This window comes from Canis lupus, chromosome 16 (genome assembly GCF_048164855.1).
Source record: "Canis lupus baileyi chromosome 16, mCanLup2.hap1, whole genome shotgun sequence".
Lineage (NCBI taxonomy): Eukaryota > Metazoa > Chordata > Mammalia > Carnivora > Canidae > Canis > Canis lupus.
The window spans coordinates 15,236,397-15,252,360 of NC_132853.1; the positions used below are offsets into that span (position 1 = coordinate 15,236,397).

Here is a 15,964-nt window from a genome sequence, read left to right on the forward strand (position 1 = left end):
TCTTAAGTCTTTTAACTGAAGCTGTTCTCTCCTTCCACTGAGCTTTCCTCATCTTGAAAACATTCATCCACAGTTGACTGTGGTTCTTTTCTGGAACCAGATTTTTCTTTCTTTGCAGGGGACTGGCAAAAGTCAGCTACCCATCTACAGAAGAGTCTCCGAGTGGTTGAGGTTCGCCATGGGCCATCCAGTGTTGAAGTGGGCCATGAGCTCTTCAAACTAGCCCAACTCTTTTTCAATGGGTAAGTCTTTCTCTTGTTTCCTAACACTCTCCAGGCCACACACTGTCTTCTACTGGGCTCTTCTGTGCATTATTTTTCTCCAATGATGCTTTTAAGCATGTGGAAACTTCTTTATTTCCCCTTTATGAGAGATCCTTTCCTTCTGTTTCATTGACAAACTCAAAGCTTTAGAATTTCCTCCTGGGAGATATGGGGAAAGCTCTTAACACAGAAGGACATTCCTAGGGAGAAGTTGCCACACAGCCCTACCACCCGCATCACAGCAGCTCTCCACGGCCCTCTGCTTCCTCACGCCTCCCTCACCACCCTCATTCTCAGCACCTTCAACTCCAGGGGTTCTTCCTTCCCCCATCCAGTTCCTTTTAAAGCAGTCATTTTCAACCAGGAGTAATTTCCCCCCCGGAGGATATTTGGCAATGTCTGGAGACCTTTTTGGTTGTCATGATTCAGGGTGGAGGCCAGAGATGCTGTTAAACATCCTGCAATGCACAGGACAGCGCCCCCCACACACAGCTAAGAATGACCCAGCCCAAAATGTCAGTAGTGTCAAGGCAGAGAAACCCTGCTTTGAAGATTTAAAAGAAAGACCAGTAGGATTGATATCATCCATGTTTGCACCTGAGGTCATTGGGAGGCCCTATTTCTAGATGGAACACTTCCTTCCAGCCTTGATAAAGCTGCCATTGGTGCACTTTGGCGTGAGGCAGTATTTGAAACTTGATGCTAAGGTTATGAATTGTTTGTGGACCTGAGACTGAAGACATAGAGGTTGTGCATTTGGTCAGAGAAAGGGAACAGGGCTGCAGAGTCAGGTCCTGGGTGGACATGGTTACCTGAAGGTGAAGACTCCTGAGTAAACCGCAGGATAATCCCAGATGAACACTTTGAGAATTACCTGTTTCTCCAGACCTTAGAATCTTTATTCTTTCTCTCCTGTTTTCAAATTCTGCCTTACAGTGTGTTTGTGAAAGTATCTAACCTATCTAGACTGTGAGATCCTAGAGGACAAACTGATCTTATATAATCTTGTATTCTTCACAGGGTCAGACTAGGCCCTTGATTAATGTTTGCTTGACTGAATGAGTGGATTCACCCCTTTTACCTCCTTCGGTTCAGGTTTGCAATCCCAGAAGCACTGAACACAGTCGAGAGGGCAGAAAAGGTTCTGATGGTACACTATGGCCCTTGCAATGACGAGATCCAGGAGCTACAGAAGATGAAATCTTGTTTATTGAACTCGCCGCCCATCCCATTGGGGCCTTCATTGTAGGATCCCTGGGTTTTCTTCAGATAGTTAACTACCCTCCCGTAAAAACTCCCAGTTCCCAGAAAAGACTTAAAACTAGTGACTAGAGAGCCTAAACCCGCTAAAAGGTTTTTTTTAGCTGATCTACAGACATCTGGATGTTAGCCTGGGGTTTTGGCTAGACTCCATTTCACTAAATGATAGTCTGTTTTCCTGGAACATTCCTACGGTTTCTAGTAGTAATGAAATGTTGTGTACCACTCCAATGGGAACTCATGCTGTTAGTAGTTGTGTTGTAATTGAAAAATAAGTATAAAGCAAGAAATCACCAAGGCTCCTTTACCTTTAGAGACACCATTTCATTTACGGTATCTAGCTTTCTTGACTCCATTGTTAAAAGTGGTACTTGTGTAAATTGTGAATAGAGAAATAAGTATGGAGCCACTTTATTGTTGAGCAATCTCTTCCTGGGATGACAACTCTAAATTTGTCTTCTATCAGGTTTCCACTCCTTATTATCTGCCTCTCATTCTGTCCTCTGGGCAGACTCGCTGACCAAACACTAATAGAATCAAGCTTATAGTAATGACATGCGGACCTCCTTTCTCAGTTCTGTGTATCAGCAATCCTGAAAAGAGACTCCCTTCTACCAGACCTCCCCAAGCTGGCAAATGAACCATAACCTGCTTGAGTCCTGAGCCATGTTGGCGGAGACTTCAGTAGATGCTGGAGGGTATGGCCATTGCTGCTTGTGGTTTCAAACTCCAGCAAAAAAGGCCGGGGTGATAGCTCTTTTTGCCTGGATGTGAACCAATAGTTGAGATCTCCATCCTGGCCAGAGGCAGGGAGACTCTGTACTGAAATCTCGGTTGCTGTATGACCATCCATGACCAAGTGGTTCCAATGAGTTAGCAGAAAGGAATGTCAGGTCCACACGGCTTTGAGATCTTGCCCACCTGCCCTCGGCATGCCCAGGAAGTGCCCGTCACTTGCCTCAGCATTAGAAGCAGGAAATGAAGAGCACTGAAGATGTCTGGCAGGAGCTTTTCAAGAAGCCAGGTGTTTAGAGTACAGTTTACATTCAAACATGTGAATGAGGGTCAGGCAAAATCTCATTTGTCCTTCTTTCTACTAATTCACCGTGGCAAGTCAGTGCCCAGTGAGGTTTTTTCTTGTGCAGAGTTAAATTTTTCTTCTTGAAAATTTAGTTGTGAGGATAGTTCTATATTCTGTTCCAAGCACTTGTCATGTTTCGTGTTCCTAAAAAAGGGTCTTGTTATAGTCTATAAAATAGGCATGCTCCCTTAAGAAGAATGTGCTTAGAGTTTTCACGTCAGGTCCCATGTTAGGTGTACTTTGGAGCTTTCCTTCAATGCTTTATAAGACATTTCCTCAAGTTACAAATTACTCTCTTATCTGTCGTGTGTTATCCTATGTTGTCAGGTGACATTAGCTTAAATGGGGGATATCTGTGCTTGCATTAAAACCTAAAGCTTTGCGGGGAGGGCAGCTAGGGGCACAGTCGGTTGAGCAGCTGACTCTCGATTTCAGCTTGGGACATGGTCTCAGAGTCATGCAATCAGGGCCTATGTCGGGCTCCATGCTCAGCATGAGTCTGCTTGAGATTCTCTCTCCCTCTCCCTTTGCTCCTCCTGCTTGTGCTCACTCCCCCTCTCTCTCTCCCTCAAATAAAATAAATCTTAAAAAAAATAAAAGCCTAAAGTTTGATTTATTTAAAAGCATACCCTACTGATGGTGGGGGCAGGAGATACCCTCTTGGGAGTATTAGTGGTCCTAGTACATACTCTCAGAGCAGAGAATCAATTCCTGAGTTATTACAATGAGGATAACTAAAAGTTCTTATAAATAGGGACTTTCTGGGACGCCTGGGTGGCTCAGCGGTTGAGCGTCTGCCTTCAGCTCAGGGCTGTGATCCTGGTCCTGGGATCGAGTCCCACATCAGGCTCCCTGCGAGGAGCCTGCTTCTCCCTCTGCCTGTGTCTCTGCCTCTCTCTCTCTGTCTCTCATGAAAAAATAAATAAAATCTTAAAAAAAAAAAATAGGGACTTTCTGCAGAGTTTAGATATACCCAGACTATAAGTAAAGAACCAGCAAATCACTAAAGGACTCTTTAACTTCATATTAAACTTAACATAGCTCAAAACAGGAGGAGGAACAGGGCAACAAATGTTAAGGATAAAGCACTTTTATTGCAAAGTATACACTGAAACCATTGTAGGGGCAGCCTTCATGTAATATGTCATCTGCCATCCGTTGAGGGTTTTGTTCTTCTAGGGTATTGGAACATTAAAAACCGGAGCATTAAATGCCCCTGGGGTCCAGGATTTTGCCTATGAAGAGAAGGGCCCCTGTGTCTGTGTCTCTCAGCACAAAGATGAAAGGTCGGTTCAGGTGATAATCCAGAGGAAAGGTGAGGCGGGTAGGCTGGAGCCCCGGGCTGGGGGTGGTGCCTGCCCCATCCTCGTTCCACTCGAAGCCAGCTCGATGTTCCACTTGGGTAAGTTTAATAGGTTTGCCTGTGATCTTGCTGAAGTCTGGTGAATCAAACAAGGATTGCAGTTCTGCAGAAATTGAGAGAGATTGCCATTAAAACCCTGCCTTACCCAACACCCTGTGGAAGAATAGAGTCCTGGTGCCTAAATCCTGATTCTCAAGAAGGCAGGCAAGCTGGGAGTAGAACACCACTTGGCCCCTCCGTAAGGTATGTAGACCTCTGGGCTGGGTAGGGGTTAAGGGACTTGCCAAGAGCACACAGCAAGTGAGGTTAAGATTAGAGACCAGCTCAACAGACCTGTCTTGAGAGGTAGTGTTCTGTTGCAAGATATATGCTTATGGGGCTGAGGAATGTGCCTGATAAGAGAAGCAGTTCAGTTTTTCCCTCCAGGACTACTAGAATTAAGGAATCATCCGTGGCCTCCCCACAAGGCCAGAGAATCCTCCTCGAGTTCTGCTTAGCAAGGCAGAAAGCTCAAAGGCTCAACCCAACCCACCCCCCAAGAAAAAGTACTGTGGTCTTGCGGACATACTCATTTCCTGCAGGGACTTCGTGACTTCGCCTTCATAACTCAGCTTCAGCTTGGGGATGGTCAGGACTGCTTGAATTGTCTTCAGCTCTCGGTCTATGTCATGAATGAACTCAGAGGTGAGGCTCTCTTCTATCATGGTCAAGTTCTGGGTTACTTTCAGAGGCAGGAAAAAGATGATACTCATGCTGCCGGTCAAGGGCAGCTGGGCAATCTGAAACAGCAGGGAGGGAGCATGTGAGTTAGACACACACTCCAAGCTACCTTCTCCCCTCCTACAGTGAGTCCCTGGCCATGCTTTCCTCAACCTCTATTTAACAACTGTCCCTCTTGGCCATTGCCTTCTAGCAGCAAGAGATCTACTGAGGTTTCTTCAAAAAAGTAGGTTTTTGTCTTTTCTTACCTCAGCCTAATGCCAACTGAAGTTAGGTGCTGAAAGAATTTTCTCTTGTAGTTCTGAGGAGCTAGAATTGAATTTCAGGTCTGTATTTTCTCCCAAAGATTGTCTGCCAATATTTACTGATCATCCATTCTGTACAGAGCCTTGAACTACAAGTGGGAGTGTTGAACGGAGCAACATAGAAGCAGTAATAAAGGGCAGCCCTGGTGGTGCAGCGGTTTAGCACCGCCTGCAGCCCAGGGCATGATCCTGGAGACCCTGGATCAAGTCCCACATCAGGCTCTCTGTATGATGCCTGCTTCTCCCTCTGCCTGCTTCTCCCTCTGCCTGTGTCTCTGCCTCTCTCTCTCTCTCTCTCTGTCTCTCATGAATAAATAAATAAAATCTTAAATAAATAATAAATAAAAAGATTTTATTTAAAAAAAAAAAGCAGTAATAAAGGGGCGCCTGGGGGGCTCAGCAGTTGAACGTCTGCCTTTGGCTCAGAGCGTGATCCTGGGATCCGGGATTCAGTCCCATATTAGGCTGCCTGCAGAAAGCCTGCTTCTTCTCTGCTTGTATCTCTGCCTCTCTCTCTCTCATGAATAAATCAATATATTTTTTTAAAGAGCAGAGGTTCTTAACCTAAGGTCCATGGGACAAACTGCATCAGGAGTCCTAACAGCCCCTGAAACCATATGCAGAAATGTGTGTGCATATATAGCATTTCTCTCAAGTGGTTTTTTTTTTTCTCTCAAGTGTTTTAGGCATTTCATCAGATTCTCAAGGAAAAAGGCTTAAAAACTACTGACTTCGAATTAAAAGTGTCAGGTATATGTGAAAAACTTAGAATGCCAGCAATTTGGAGTATGTGGCAGTTTTTTAAGTTTGGTTTTGAATTCTAGAAATAAAAAGTTCCCCCCCAAAGAAAGAAAAAAAAAAGGAGAGACAGAGGAAGAAGGGGGAAAAAGACAAGAAAATACCAATACGTGAGTTGCCCAGTCTTGGCCCATTTCACATTATCTGTTAATCCTTACAATAAACCTTAAAAGGATAAGTTTCAATACCTATTTTTCTTCATTCTAAGAAAAAAGGTTCAGAGAAGCTATTGGCTTGCTGAAGCCACGTAGCAGGTAGAATTTAGACAGCTGTTCCATCCCAAAGGGCATCCTATTTCTACTCTGCTATTCTTCCTGTCTCTGTCCCCCCCCCCCACCACCACCACTCACCCGGCCCCTACAGACCTTACAGCTGAGATCAGAGTCCAAGCCATAGCGTAAGATGGCCTTAGGGTCTGACATCATGGGGACTTTCACAGTCCTCTCCTCATCCAAGTGGAAATCCTCGAGGGAAGTCTTTCTGGAGTCAAACTTTGTTACCCACTGCCCTGGAATGAAACAAATGGAGTGCCCTGAGCCCGAGGAGACCAGACAGGCATTGGGACCGTGCCAGGAGACCAAAGCCTATTGTTGAAAGCTGCCTAGCTAAAGGAATCTTAGAGACCCCAACACATCCGGGAATAGCTCTGTCTCAGAATGTGTGGGCTGAACCACAAAATGTCTAAGGCCTGAATACCTTCCATATATAGACTCGAGAGGAGATACTCAGGAGGAATTATTGATTTGAACATCTGAATCATAGAAGTCCTGATAGCCTGGGAGGGAAGTCAACTGGTGTCTCCTGAAGTGAGCTGTCTGGGGGACAGCATCAAAGGAGGTCAGAGCTGCAAGGGACCCAAATATCACCCCTCTCACATCTGGAAAAGCACTGAAGTTAAGAGAGGTGGAGGTATTGGTCGGTGCTCACACGGTGAGGTGATACCCAACCTCCCTTCGCTTAATGTGAGTTTTGATACACTGGCCTGGGTAATGGCTTCTCTCACTTTCTGGAGATCAGTGCTTCAGATAGGGGTTTTCTCAGGGTCAGGGGTCCACTGTTACTGCTTGATAGACTGTTATAAAGCATTTTAAGGAGAGGTTGCCCCAAATCCCACCCAAGTCTTATCTGAATGGGGCCAGGCCTACATAGCCTGTGGAGTAGTCTTGGGCACATCACCACAGCAGAATGCTGTTAGACAACTAACAATGGTTTGTTGAATACTTGTCCCCCTGAGCACCGCGCTCGTATTGGTGTGAGGACAGGAGACAACAGAAACAGCCTCTGGAGTAAGTGTGTCATCCGTGTCAGAGGTGGGGGAACAGGCCTGGGAAAGGCTGTGAAGCCTATGCAGGGTTCTATAGCCAGGAAAGGCCCAGCTGGGCTTTGACCCTCATCTGACTCCAGCCAGACTCTCACAGTGCCCACCCCAAACAGGCCCACGAGGGGAAGCCATTTCTTCTCTCTGCTAGTCTTTGTTCAGGGCCTCTTATACTCTGTAGACACACACAGCCTGTTCGCCTGGGATTTGATGACAAGTGCAGAGCCCTTGAGCAAGCGCATTTCCCAGCTCGTCCTCTGGCTTCGCTTCTGAGTTACTGCTGAGTTGTGTCTTTGCCAGCCCCCTTCCCCATCCTCTCTGACACCTACCATCCACCCTGAACCAAAAGAGAAGTGAAACCCTCACCCTTGAAGTAAGCCACACCAAGAAGGAGAATGCTGATTCCACTGGGTATTTCCCGTGTGGATCTAGCAATTTTCCCTTTCATCTGGGCCTGCACCCAGTTGTTAACCTCCTGAAGGTCCAGGCGAGGGTTGCCGGTCAGGATTCTGGGCCTGGTGCTATAGGACTTCTCCAGTGGTGCAACAAAGCTGGATTTTATCCGCAGCTCTGGGGAGAGAGAGGTGGAACAGAGGTTAGCGTGCTCTGGGAGTGAAAGCGAAGCAGCATCCGCCCTTTGAGAGCATGCCAGGCTTAGGTTTTGGTTTGCCACTTAGCAGGCCCTGACTTCCTGCCTAGTGACTTCCCATGACTTGCCAAGACGTCATGCCAGCCTTCCCGGGCGCTGGACAGGAAACAATGTACTTCACTCATGGCCATTTATCTTCAGGTTACCACCCTACCTCGGCCCTCTCCCTGTCTCCCTCAGTCTACTTCCTCTTTCTGATCCTCTCGGAGCCCATGGGGCCCCTTCCTGCCCACCAGGGCCAGGCGCAGCCTGAGCAAAAAGAGACCCCCCCTTGTTGGGGCGCCTGGGTGGCTCAGTGGTTGAGCGTCTGCCTTTGGCTCAGATCGTGATCCTGGGGTCCTAAGATCGAGTCCTGCATTGGGCTCCCCACGGGGATCATGCTTCTGCCTATGTCTCTGCCTCTCTCTGTGTGTCTCATGAATAAATAAATGAAAATCTTAAAGAAAGAAAGAAAGAAAGAAGAAAGAAAGAAAAAAGAGGGACGCCTGGATGGCTCAGCGGGTTGAGCGTCTGCCTTCGGCTTGGGCCCTGATCCCGGGATCCTGGATCAAGTCCTGCATCGGGTTCCTTGTGGGGAGCCTGCTTCTGTCTCTGCCTCTCTGTGTGTGTGTCTCTCTCATGAATAAATAAAATTAAAAAAAAAAAAAAGAAAGAAAGAAAAGAAAAAAGAATCCCCCTGTGGAGCATGGAGAGTCCCAGGCCAGGTGACTCACTCCTCTCAAAGACAATCCGGGAAGCACTCTTGAAGTTCTTCTCCGGGGCAGTGACAGAGGCAAGGAGCTCCTTATAGGTGCTGTGGATGTCTGGGTTGCTGATCAGGTCGTAGTAGAGAGCCCGGTGAATGGTGGATTCTGTCCGCTGTTCCGCTCCTGCCAAACAAGGGTGGGAGCCTCAGTAACTGGCCACCAGGGCCCAGGTCGGGGCGGCTCCCGGGACAGGACAGGGTTGCCCTGCCCTCAGTCACTGTTCATCCTGGAGACATGCTAGGTGGGCAAGAAATTTGAAGGCAATGGAAGAAAAACAGATTCCTCAAGCAGGCTAAGGGCATTGGGCCTAGGGAGACCGACAAGGGCAGGCGTGAAGGGTACGAGCCCTGCACTTCTGCCATCACGGCTTTTACCAGAATATTTTCCAGTTGCCTGTTTATTAGTCCCCTCCACCTCCCGTGACCTCAGCTGGGACCTGAGCGAGGGAGAGGCCAGGCCTGCTAGGCCAGAGCTAGCCGAATGGCTGGCACCCAGAAGCCCGTGTAAGGAGTGAACATTGAAGTCATCCCGTCAATAAGTGGTCCTGAGGCCATGGTCCAAGTCAGCAGGTGCTCAGTGCCCCCCGTGGAGCGAGACAGGGGTTGTAGGTTCACGCAGGGGACCCTGGGGGGGATGTTCTCTCAGCACCTCTTTGCTTCTCCATAAGGGGAAGGGCCTCTAGGGCTCAGAAGCGTGTTGGTGCAGAGGCCACGGGCCGCTCCAGGACCCCGGGGCCCTCTGCTCAGAGGACTCACCCAGCGAGAGCGCAGAGAGTGCGGTGGCCACGCTGAGTGGTGACAGCAGCACATTGGCAGCAGGGCTGAAGCTGGACCTTACACGGTACAGGTCATAGCCGAAGTTGGAGATGGCTGCTGCCAGCTTATTCACGGGGACCCTGAAGAAGGGGTCCTCCTCCTCCACGGGCACCCCTGTCGCGTCGGGAGCTGGAGAGTCCTGGATTGGAGTACACGAGCTGTCAGACTTGAGCCATGCGTGACCGATCTCGTTGCTTTGAGTGGGATCGTCAGTCTGGCCCCTTAGAGACATCCTGCCCGAACACCCTATGTGTGGCCTTATGTTGGAAGGAGAGTGGGCTTCCTGATTACGCAGGAGTTCTCGACTGGGGACAGGCAGCCCCAAATGGAAATGAGCTAACCGGGGTCAAACACTAATGACCTGTGAGCCTCAGGCCTGTGACATTCTTAGAAAAGAGCCCCTTGCAAGGAACCCAGCTCTCAGACCAGAGCAAGCTGCCTGTCTGTTCCCCTTCCTTACTGCTCCCAGGTCTCCACCTGACCTGGCTGTGATCCCCTCACCACCACCCTGTCTTCCGTGGCCCTGATCACATATCATCTCCTCCACCGCAACTTTTCCCCAATCACTGCAATCTGAAGGCGCTTTTTGGTTTTCTGAGCCTTTTACAGGGTCAACTACCACATACATGTTAATCAGCTACCATGTACCGGGCTCTGCGCTAGTTCTTTTCATTTGAGTTACTTCATTTCATGCTTGTTGATATATTTGATACCTCAAAAGCCTGAGTTCTTTGAAGGCAAGAAATGAGTCTTATATTTCCACCCATCCCCAGCGCCTACAGAGCAGGTATTCAGTAGGTAAAAAGTAAGTGACTAGCCACAATGGCCTTGCAAGGGTAGTTTTGGTTTTTCTTTAAAGATTTATTTATATTGGGCGCCTGGGTGGCTCAGTAGGTTACGTGTCTGCCTTCAGCTCAGGTCATAATCTCAGGGGTCCTGGGATGGAGCCCCAAATCATGTTCCCTGCTCATTAGGGGCCCTGCTTCTCCCTCTCCCTCTGCCCCTCTCCTTTCCCTTCAATGTGTGCAAAAAATCAATAAAATCTTGATTTGAGAAAGAGAGAAGGAGTATACGTGTTCATTTAAGCAGGGGAAGAGGCAGATGGAAAAAATTTTCCAAGCAGACTCCCTGCTGAGCAGGGAGCCCTGACATGAAGCTTGATCCTAGGACCCCGAGATCATGACCTCACCTGAAGTCAGATGCTTAACCAAGTGAGCCACCTGGATACCCCAGGATAGGTATTTTTAATCCCATTTTATAGGTAAGAAAGAGACTCAGGTAAAAGAGACTTGTCTAAGGTAACAAAGCTAAGTGAGAGGTAGAGCCAGAATTCAAACTCAGAACTCACAACAAAGACCAGGGCTCCAGCCAGCATGCCCAGACTGCCCTGGCCCCTCACTGTCACTTAGCGTAAGCTTCTCAGCATCTGCCTCTGCAGTCTGATGATGCTTCCTCTGGGTAGGAAAGAAGGAACAAGTATCCAGGACCACGCCCAGTGAGACCCACAAGTAACAGAAGGTAATGAGAAAAGGTCTTCACTGAAGGGACCTCCTGGGCTTGTTACACTCTTCCTTCAATTTTCACCTTTTAGGGTCTTATTTTTGTCTCCACCATGTTCTCTGAAAGGAAAAGCAAGATGCTTTCTGTTTGTTTTGCTGAAGGAGAAGTCAAGGCCCTATCTGTGCAGCAAGGCCAAACCTGGGCGCCTGCCCCATCTCCATGCTGCCTGCTGAGGGACTGCCGGCACCCCATTTCACCCCACCCCTGACCTCCCTGACCTCCTGGGGGCCGCCTGCATCGTTCTGGCAGCTGCTGTGCCCCAGGAGGGCTCCGGTCCAGAGGAGTAGCACGAGGGCCTGCATCCTGGGACCTGCAAGAAAGCAAGAGGCGGCGAGCTGTCTCCCTTGCCACTGCCCCGCTCTGCCGGCCACCCTGGCTGGGGAGCAGATTGGCAGGTCTGGGCACCTCGCCTCTGAACTCCCCAGGCTGGAAGTGGACCCTCAATTTTACAGTCCCTCCCTCTCAGCACATCGCAGCCCCTCCACCTGCCTCGTGGCCTACGGGCCCAGGGTGAACTTGTGCTTTCATCCCGCTGTGTGTGTCAGGGACCTTTGGACCTAAAGCTCCAGGGCTGCGGAGATCCAGCAGTGGACTCCTCTGTGCAGATGTGTGCACAGCAAGGCTTTTCCCTAGAGGCACCTGACTAGCTCATTACATAGGATTTGTAATGGGACAAATGGGACAGAACCTAGTTCCCATACATAGAATCACAGAATACAGAGAATGGAGGCAGCTGGTCCAGCTCCTTGCTATCCCCAGGAGATTCTCAGACTCTCTTCTTGAATTGCTCTAGCCTAGAACCTGTGGCCTCATAAGGGACCCATTCCCTTCTCAGATAGTTCTCTATGGAGAGTTCTTCTGTCCTGGGAAGGAGACGGGGTCTAGGGTGAGACAGCCGGGTTTTAAATCTCAATTCTGTGTCTTAATAGCTCTCTAAGTCATAATGTCTTCTCCTGTGAAATTGAAACCAAATAGTTCTTACCTATTGTAATACGGATTACAATTGAACAGTACAGAGGCAGGGGAGCTCTCCAGAGATCCCAGGTCCTCTTCCCCCGACCAGCTCAAAAATAGCTCTTACATTGGCACCTGGGTGGCTCAGTGGTTGAGCATCTGCCTTCGGCTCAGGGCGGGATCCCGGGATCCTGGGATTGAGTCCTACATCAGGCTCCCCACGGGGAACCTGCTTCTCCCTCTGCCTGTGTCTCTGCCTCTCTATCTCTCATGAATAAATAAAATCTTAAAAAAAAAATAGCTCTTACACCCTCAGAGCTTTCTATGCTTCAGGTTAAACAACCCCAGATCCCTTCACCTCCCCAGCAGTGGCCTCCTCTGACCAGCTCTCTGGCCCCTGGACCACAAGGGAGAAGGGAAATCTGGGTCCAGGGCTCTAGGTATGCCACCTTCCCTCAGCCTCCTGGCACTTGCTACATCCATGAACTCACCCCCTGGAGTGGGAGGGGATGAAGGCAGCTAGAGGGGTTTCACAGGTGGGATCTTCCAAGAGGTCTTCTGTTTAAAAAGTGGGACAAAGTCTCAGCAACTAGGACCTCTGGTTGGCCCATGTCCTCCCTCCATCCATACTGCTCTGTCAACAATTGATAATCCACCTCCCCTACCCCTCACCTCCCCTACACCTACACACACACACACCCAGGCCGAGGGTCTCCAGCATTTTCATTGTCATCCTTTTATATACCTGCAAAAAACCTTCCCCACACGCAGCACACATACTTTCCTGACTTCTCAGAACAAATAGGAAAGTTGGGAGTGCGGTGTGTGATTTTTGGCCGAAGTCCTTAGAATCAAGACAGATAATCCACCGGAAAACACTGTAGAGATGAAAGGCAACAAAAGAAGAGACCGCCTCCAGAGCTTGCTCAGCTTATGGCTAGACAGCCAGGGGTAACTAGCCCAGCTTTCTTCCCAAACCTGGATCTGGAGCTTGTGTCCTAGAATGAGCCCCCCAGACTCCTCGTTCTCAGCCAGCTGCTCTCCTGCACAGTTGCCCTGGGTGCTCAGGGAGAAATCTTCCATTAAGGCAGCAGGAAGAGCTGTCTGCAGTACCAGATAGAGACCTTTAACACCACAGAGGCCGCCAGCTGCTCTCCCCACCCCAGAGCTGGCAGGAATCTTCTTGCCTGAGCCTCAGCAGACTGGTTTATCAGAGACCAAAAATTCCGTGAGATTTATAGGCGGCAAGGCTACAGGAAAAGCCGTTAGCTCTAGTGCCTCTGGCCAGGGTAGGGACCCGAGATAGGAGGGACGCAGGGGTCAGCCTGGCAGAGTGTTTAAGGGAACTAAGGGCACAGTTCAAATGCGCTTGAAGGTAAGGTCAAACCTTCTCTGTAGGAATCCCATCCCTATAGTCAGCCCCAGCCCCAGATTGTAGGATCACTGTCCCCATGTGGGTGCACTGAGGACTGAATATAAGGTGAGGGACCCCGGCAGTGGAAGGCACATGGGACCACAGCTAGCCCAGAGCCAATTGCTGGGACTTGTAGTACTAATTGCACCTCTGAGTCCTCCACCTCAAACCCTGGGGATGAGGGAAGTGGAGAGATTATGGAGGGCCCCATAAAAGGTCACTGAGAGGGCAGAGAGTAAGAGTCTGCATGGGGTTGGAGGTCCCTCTGAGCCCACTCAACGCCCTGTCTGAGGTGATTGTTTGTGGCCTGAGGGCAGGCAGCCGCCGCCTGGCCAGGGGCACGGGGACAATGATACCATCCTGTCCAAAGGGCAGTATCCAAGCCAGACTCCTGTCCTACCAGGAAGGGGAGGATATGGGGAGGAGGTAGATATTCTCCCTGTTGGGCCAAGGTCGGGCCTTCCTTTCTGCCACATTTACCCAAATCAAGAAACACAAGGAACTGGGATTTTGTGACCTTGCCTTCCAGCTGAGAGGATATATTTGAGCCAGTACATGTGTTTCAGATTAAATCCAGTTGTGAGACAAACACCATCCCTCCTCCTCCTCCCAGCACCACACAGCCTAAAGCCACATGGCAGTGGACCTCCTGGGCAGTGCAGGGAAGGGCACCACCCTCTCCCCTGGCTTCGGGAGAAAGGTTCCGAGGGGTCCCCTCCAGGCCCACTCCACCCATGGTGACCCCAACAGTCTCCAGGCAGTGTTCCTTCTGAAGTCTTGGAACGTGAGTGAGTTGGACCAGGGCACCCATGAGTTTCACCTCCACCCCACCTCCCAGGAGATCCAGCCCTAGAAGAACTCCCGGGCCCCCTTCCCCTCCTACCCTGAGCTAGGGGCTGAACTTCTGGTGGACAGGCATGGGCCAGACAGTGACAGGGTTTCTGGAAAGCCTCTGCTGGCTGTGGCTTACCCCAGGGAGCGGAAAGGATGCGGGCAGCTGTTCTCTCCAGCAGAGGCCGCCGAGCCCCCAAGCCCCAAACACTGGCTGAACTAAATAGCAGTCATTGTTTGCAAGATGCCAAAGCCCCATTGGTCTCCCAGCTTTCACTAACAACTAATTTGGCCACCGAAAAGGGCTGAATGCTGGTTGGAAGGACCCAGCTGTCCTTCCTCCCAGTCTTCTGCAGAGCTCAACAGGCCAGGGGTTGGCTTGGGAATCAGCACCAGTTGATTTTGAAAAAGCAGCAAGGAGCTGAGCCCCAGCCAAGGCTGGACTGCAGGACAGCCGCCTCCCGACTGTCCCATGGAAGCCCAGCTTTAGGACAGTCTCCTTCCCTCGGGGCTGGGGGGTCCTCCTCCCCTAGGTGCTGCTCAGACCTGGCCCAGCAGCTGCGCTCCCTGCTCCTTCCCACCACCTCCCTCCTCCACTGCTACCCACCCACTTCATTCAAAAGCCTTTCCAGCCTCTTCCCCTAGTGGTGCAGTGGGGTTTGGGGAAAACTGGGCCCTGGCCTTCTGAGCCCCAACTCCCTCTGCCCAGTCTCATCCTCTCACCCTGGTGCCCAAGTTGCAGGAGCTACTGTCTCCCCACCTCCTCTCCCTGCACCCCTCTCGTCCTCTCCCAGGAGTGCTCCCAGGAGAGCCTCTCCAGACACTCTCACCAGACTGGGAGCTGCTTTACCTGTGGGTGTGCTGCAGCTCTGCGCCAGCCTAGGTCTGCAGGCTGAGGGGCTCCAGCAAGCACCAGAGCTTTTGCTGCGCCTCCCAATCCAGAGGCCAGCAAGCTTCAGATTACAGCTACTCCTCTCTTAAAGCGGCCTGCACTCAATTCGGATCCTGTGATTGCATCATTGCCCGATGTTGACTTTAACCCACTGCCACCCTTCCACCCCACACCCCCAACACACACAAATTCACACACCCTGGCTCCTCCACCAGACCTTCCTTCAGGACCCGGGCCTTCCTCCTGCCTGTGGTCGCACCCCCATGGGGCACCCTGGCCAACTTGGGTGGGAGACAGGACTGAGGAAGAGTCTTCCAGAGGAGGCCTGGAAGGCAAGTCAGAGCAGAGCAAACCCCAGGCCTGTGCTGGGACTCTCAATTTTTCCTGGTCCTTTGCTCTGACACTAACCAGGATTTGGGTCGAGACAACTCTCCCAGTCCTCCGTTTGTTTCATTAGCTGAAAAATGGAGGGATGGAACTGGGATGTTGATTTGCTTGTTCAGCCCTGGAATTATGTGATTTCTGAAAATCAGAAAGGCCAGTGGAAAAAATATCTGACCACAGGAAGAATTGAGCTATGCTATAACCATTAGTCCTGAGGGGAGGCCAAGTGTGTGCGTGGCACCGCCTAGGCAAAATAGAGGTCACCTAGACAGGACAATACTGAGGCTCTGCTCAGCTGGGATGCTTAGGATCATGCAGTGTGGTTGTGAATAGAAAATACTGACATGGGAGGGGTGTCTGGGCAGCTCAGATGGTTTAGCATCTGCCTTTGCCTCAGGTCATGATCTCCGGATCCTGGGATGGAGCCCCATGTCTGCTCAGTGGGGAGTCTGCTTCTCCCTCTCCCTCTGCCTCTCCCCCTCCTCATGCTTTCTCTCTCTCTCACTCTCTTTCTCTTTCTCTCAAATAAATAAAATCTTTAAAAGAAAAAAGTGTTGGGATACCTGAGTGGCTCAGTGGTTGAGCGTCTGTCTTCAGCTCAGGTCCTGATT

The 15,964-nt window shown here is 50.3% G+C and overlaps 2 protein-coding genes across 7 annotated transcripts in view; one reads left to right on the top strand and one right to left on the bottom strand.

Moving 5' to 3' along the window:
- The window catches only part of SMYD4 (SET and MYND domain containing 4), a 55,263-nt gene extending 52,060 nt beyond the window's left edge, over positions 1 to 3,203 (top strand). For all 5 annotated transcript variants that reach the window (XM_072779072.1, XM_072779075.1, XM_072779076.1 and 2 more), the window contains 2 exons: positions 119 to 242; positions 1,359 to 3,203. In XM_072779072.1, coding sequence (XP_072635173.1) covers positions 119 to 242; positions 1,359 to 1,512 — 278 coding nt within the window. In that variant the 3' untranslated portion in view covers positions 1,513 to 3,203. The remainder of the gene's footprint in view (positions 1 to 118; positions 243 to 1,358) is intronic.
- Positions 3,204 to 3,678: 475 nt separating this feature from the next.
- Positions 3,679 to 15,081, bottom strand: SERPINF1 (serpin family F member 1). Of its 2 annotated transcripts, none has more exons than XM_072779079.1 (8): positions 14,928 to 15,081; positions 11,097 to 11,188; positions 9,259 to 9,457; positions 8,471 to 8,626; positions 7,475 to 7,678; positions 6,156 to 6,298; positions 4,536 to 4,746; positions 3,679 to 4,070 (listed from the first exon to the last, which is right to left on the bottom strand). In XM_072779079.1, the coding sequence occupies exons 2-8, from the start codon at positions 11,178 to 11,180 to the stop codon at positions 3,811 to 3,813; spliced, it is 1,257 nt and encodes a 418-aa protein (XP_072635180.1). In that variant the 5' UTR covers positions 11,181 to 11,188; positions 14,928 to 15,081; the 3' UTR covers positions 3,679 to 3,810. The 2 variants fall into 2 exon arrangements, with proteins under 2 accessions (XP_072635180.1, XP_072635181.1); XM_072779080.1 differs by lacking the exon at positions 14,928 to 15,081 and adding an exon at positions 14,217 to 14,270.
- Positions 15,082 to 15,964: the final 883 nt, after the last annotated feature.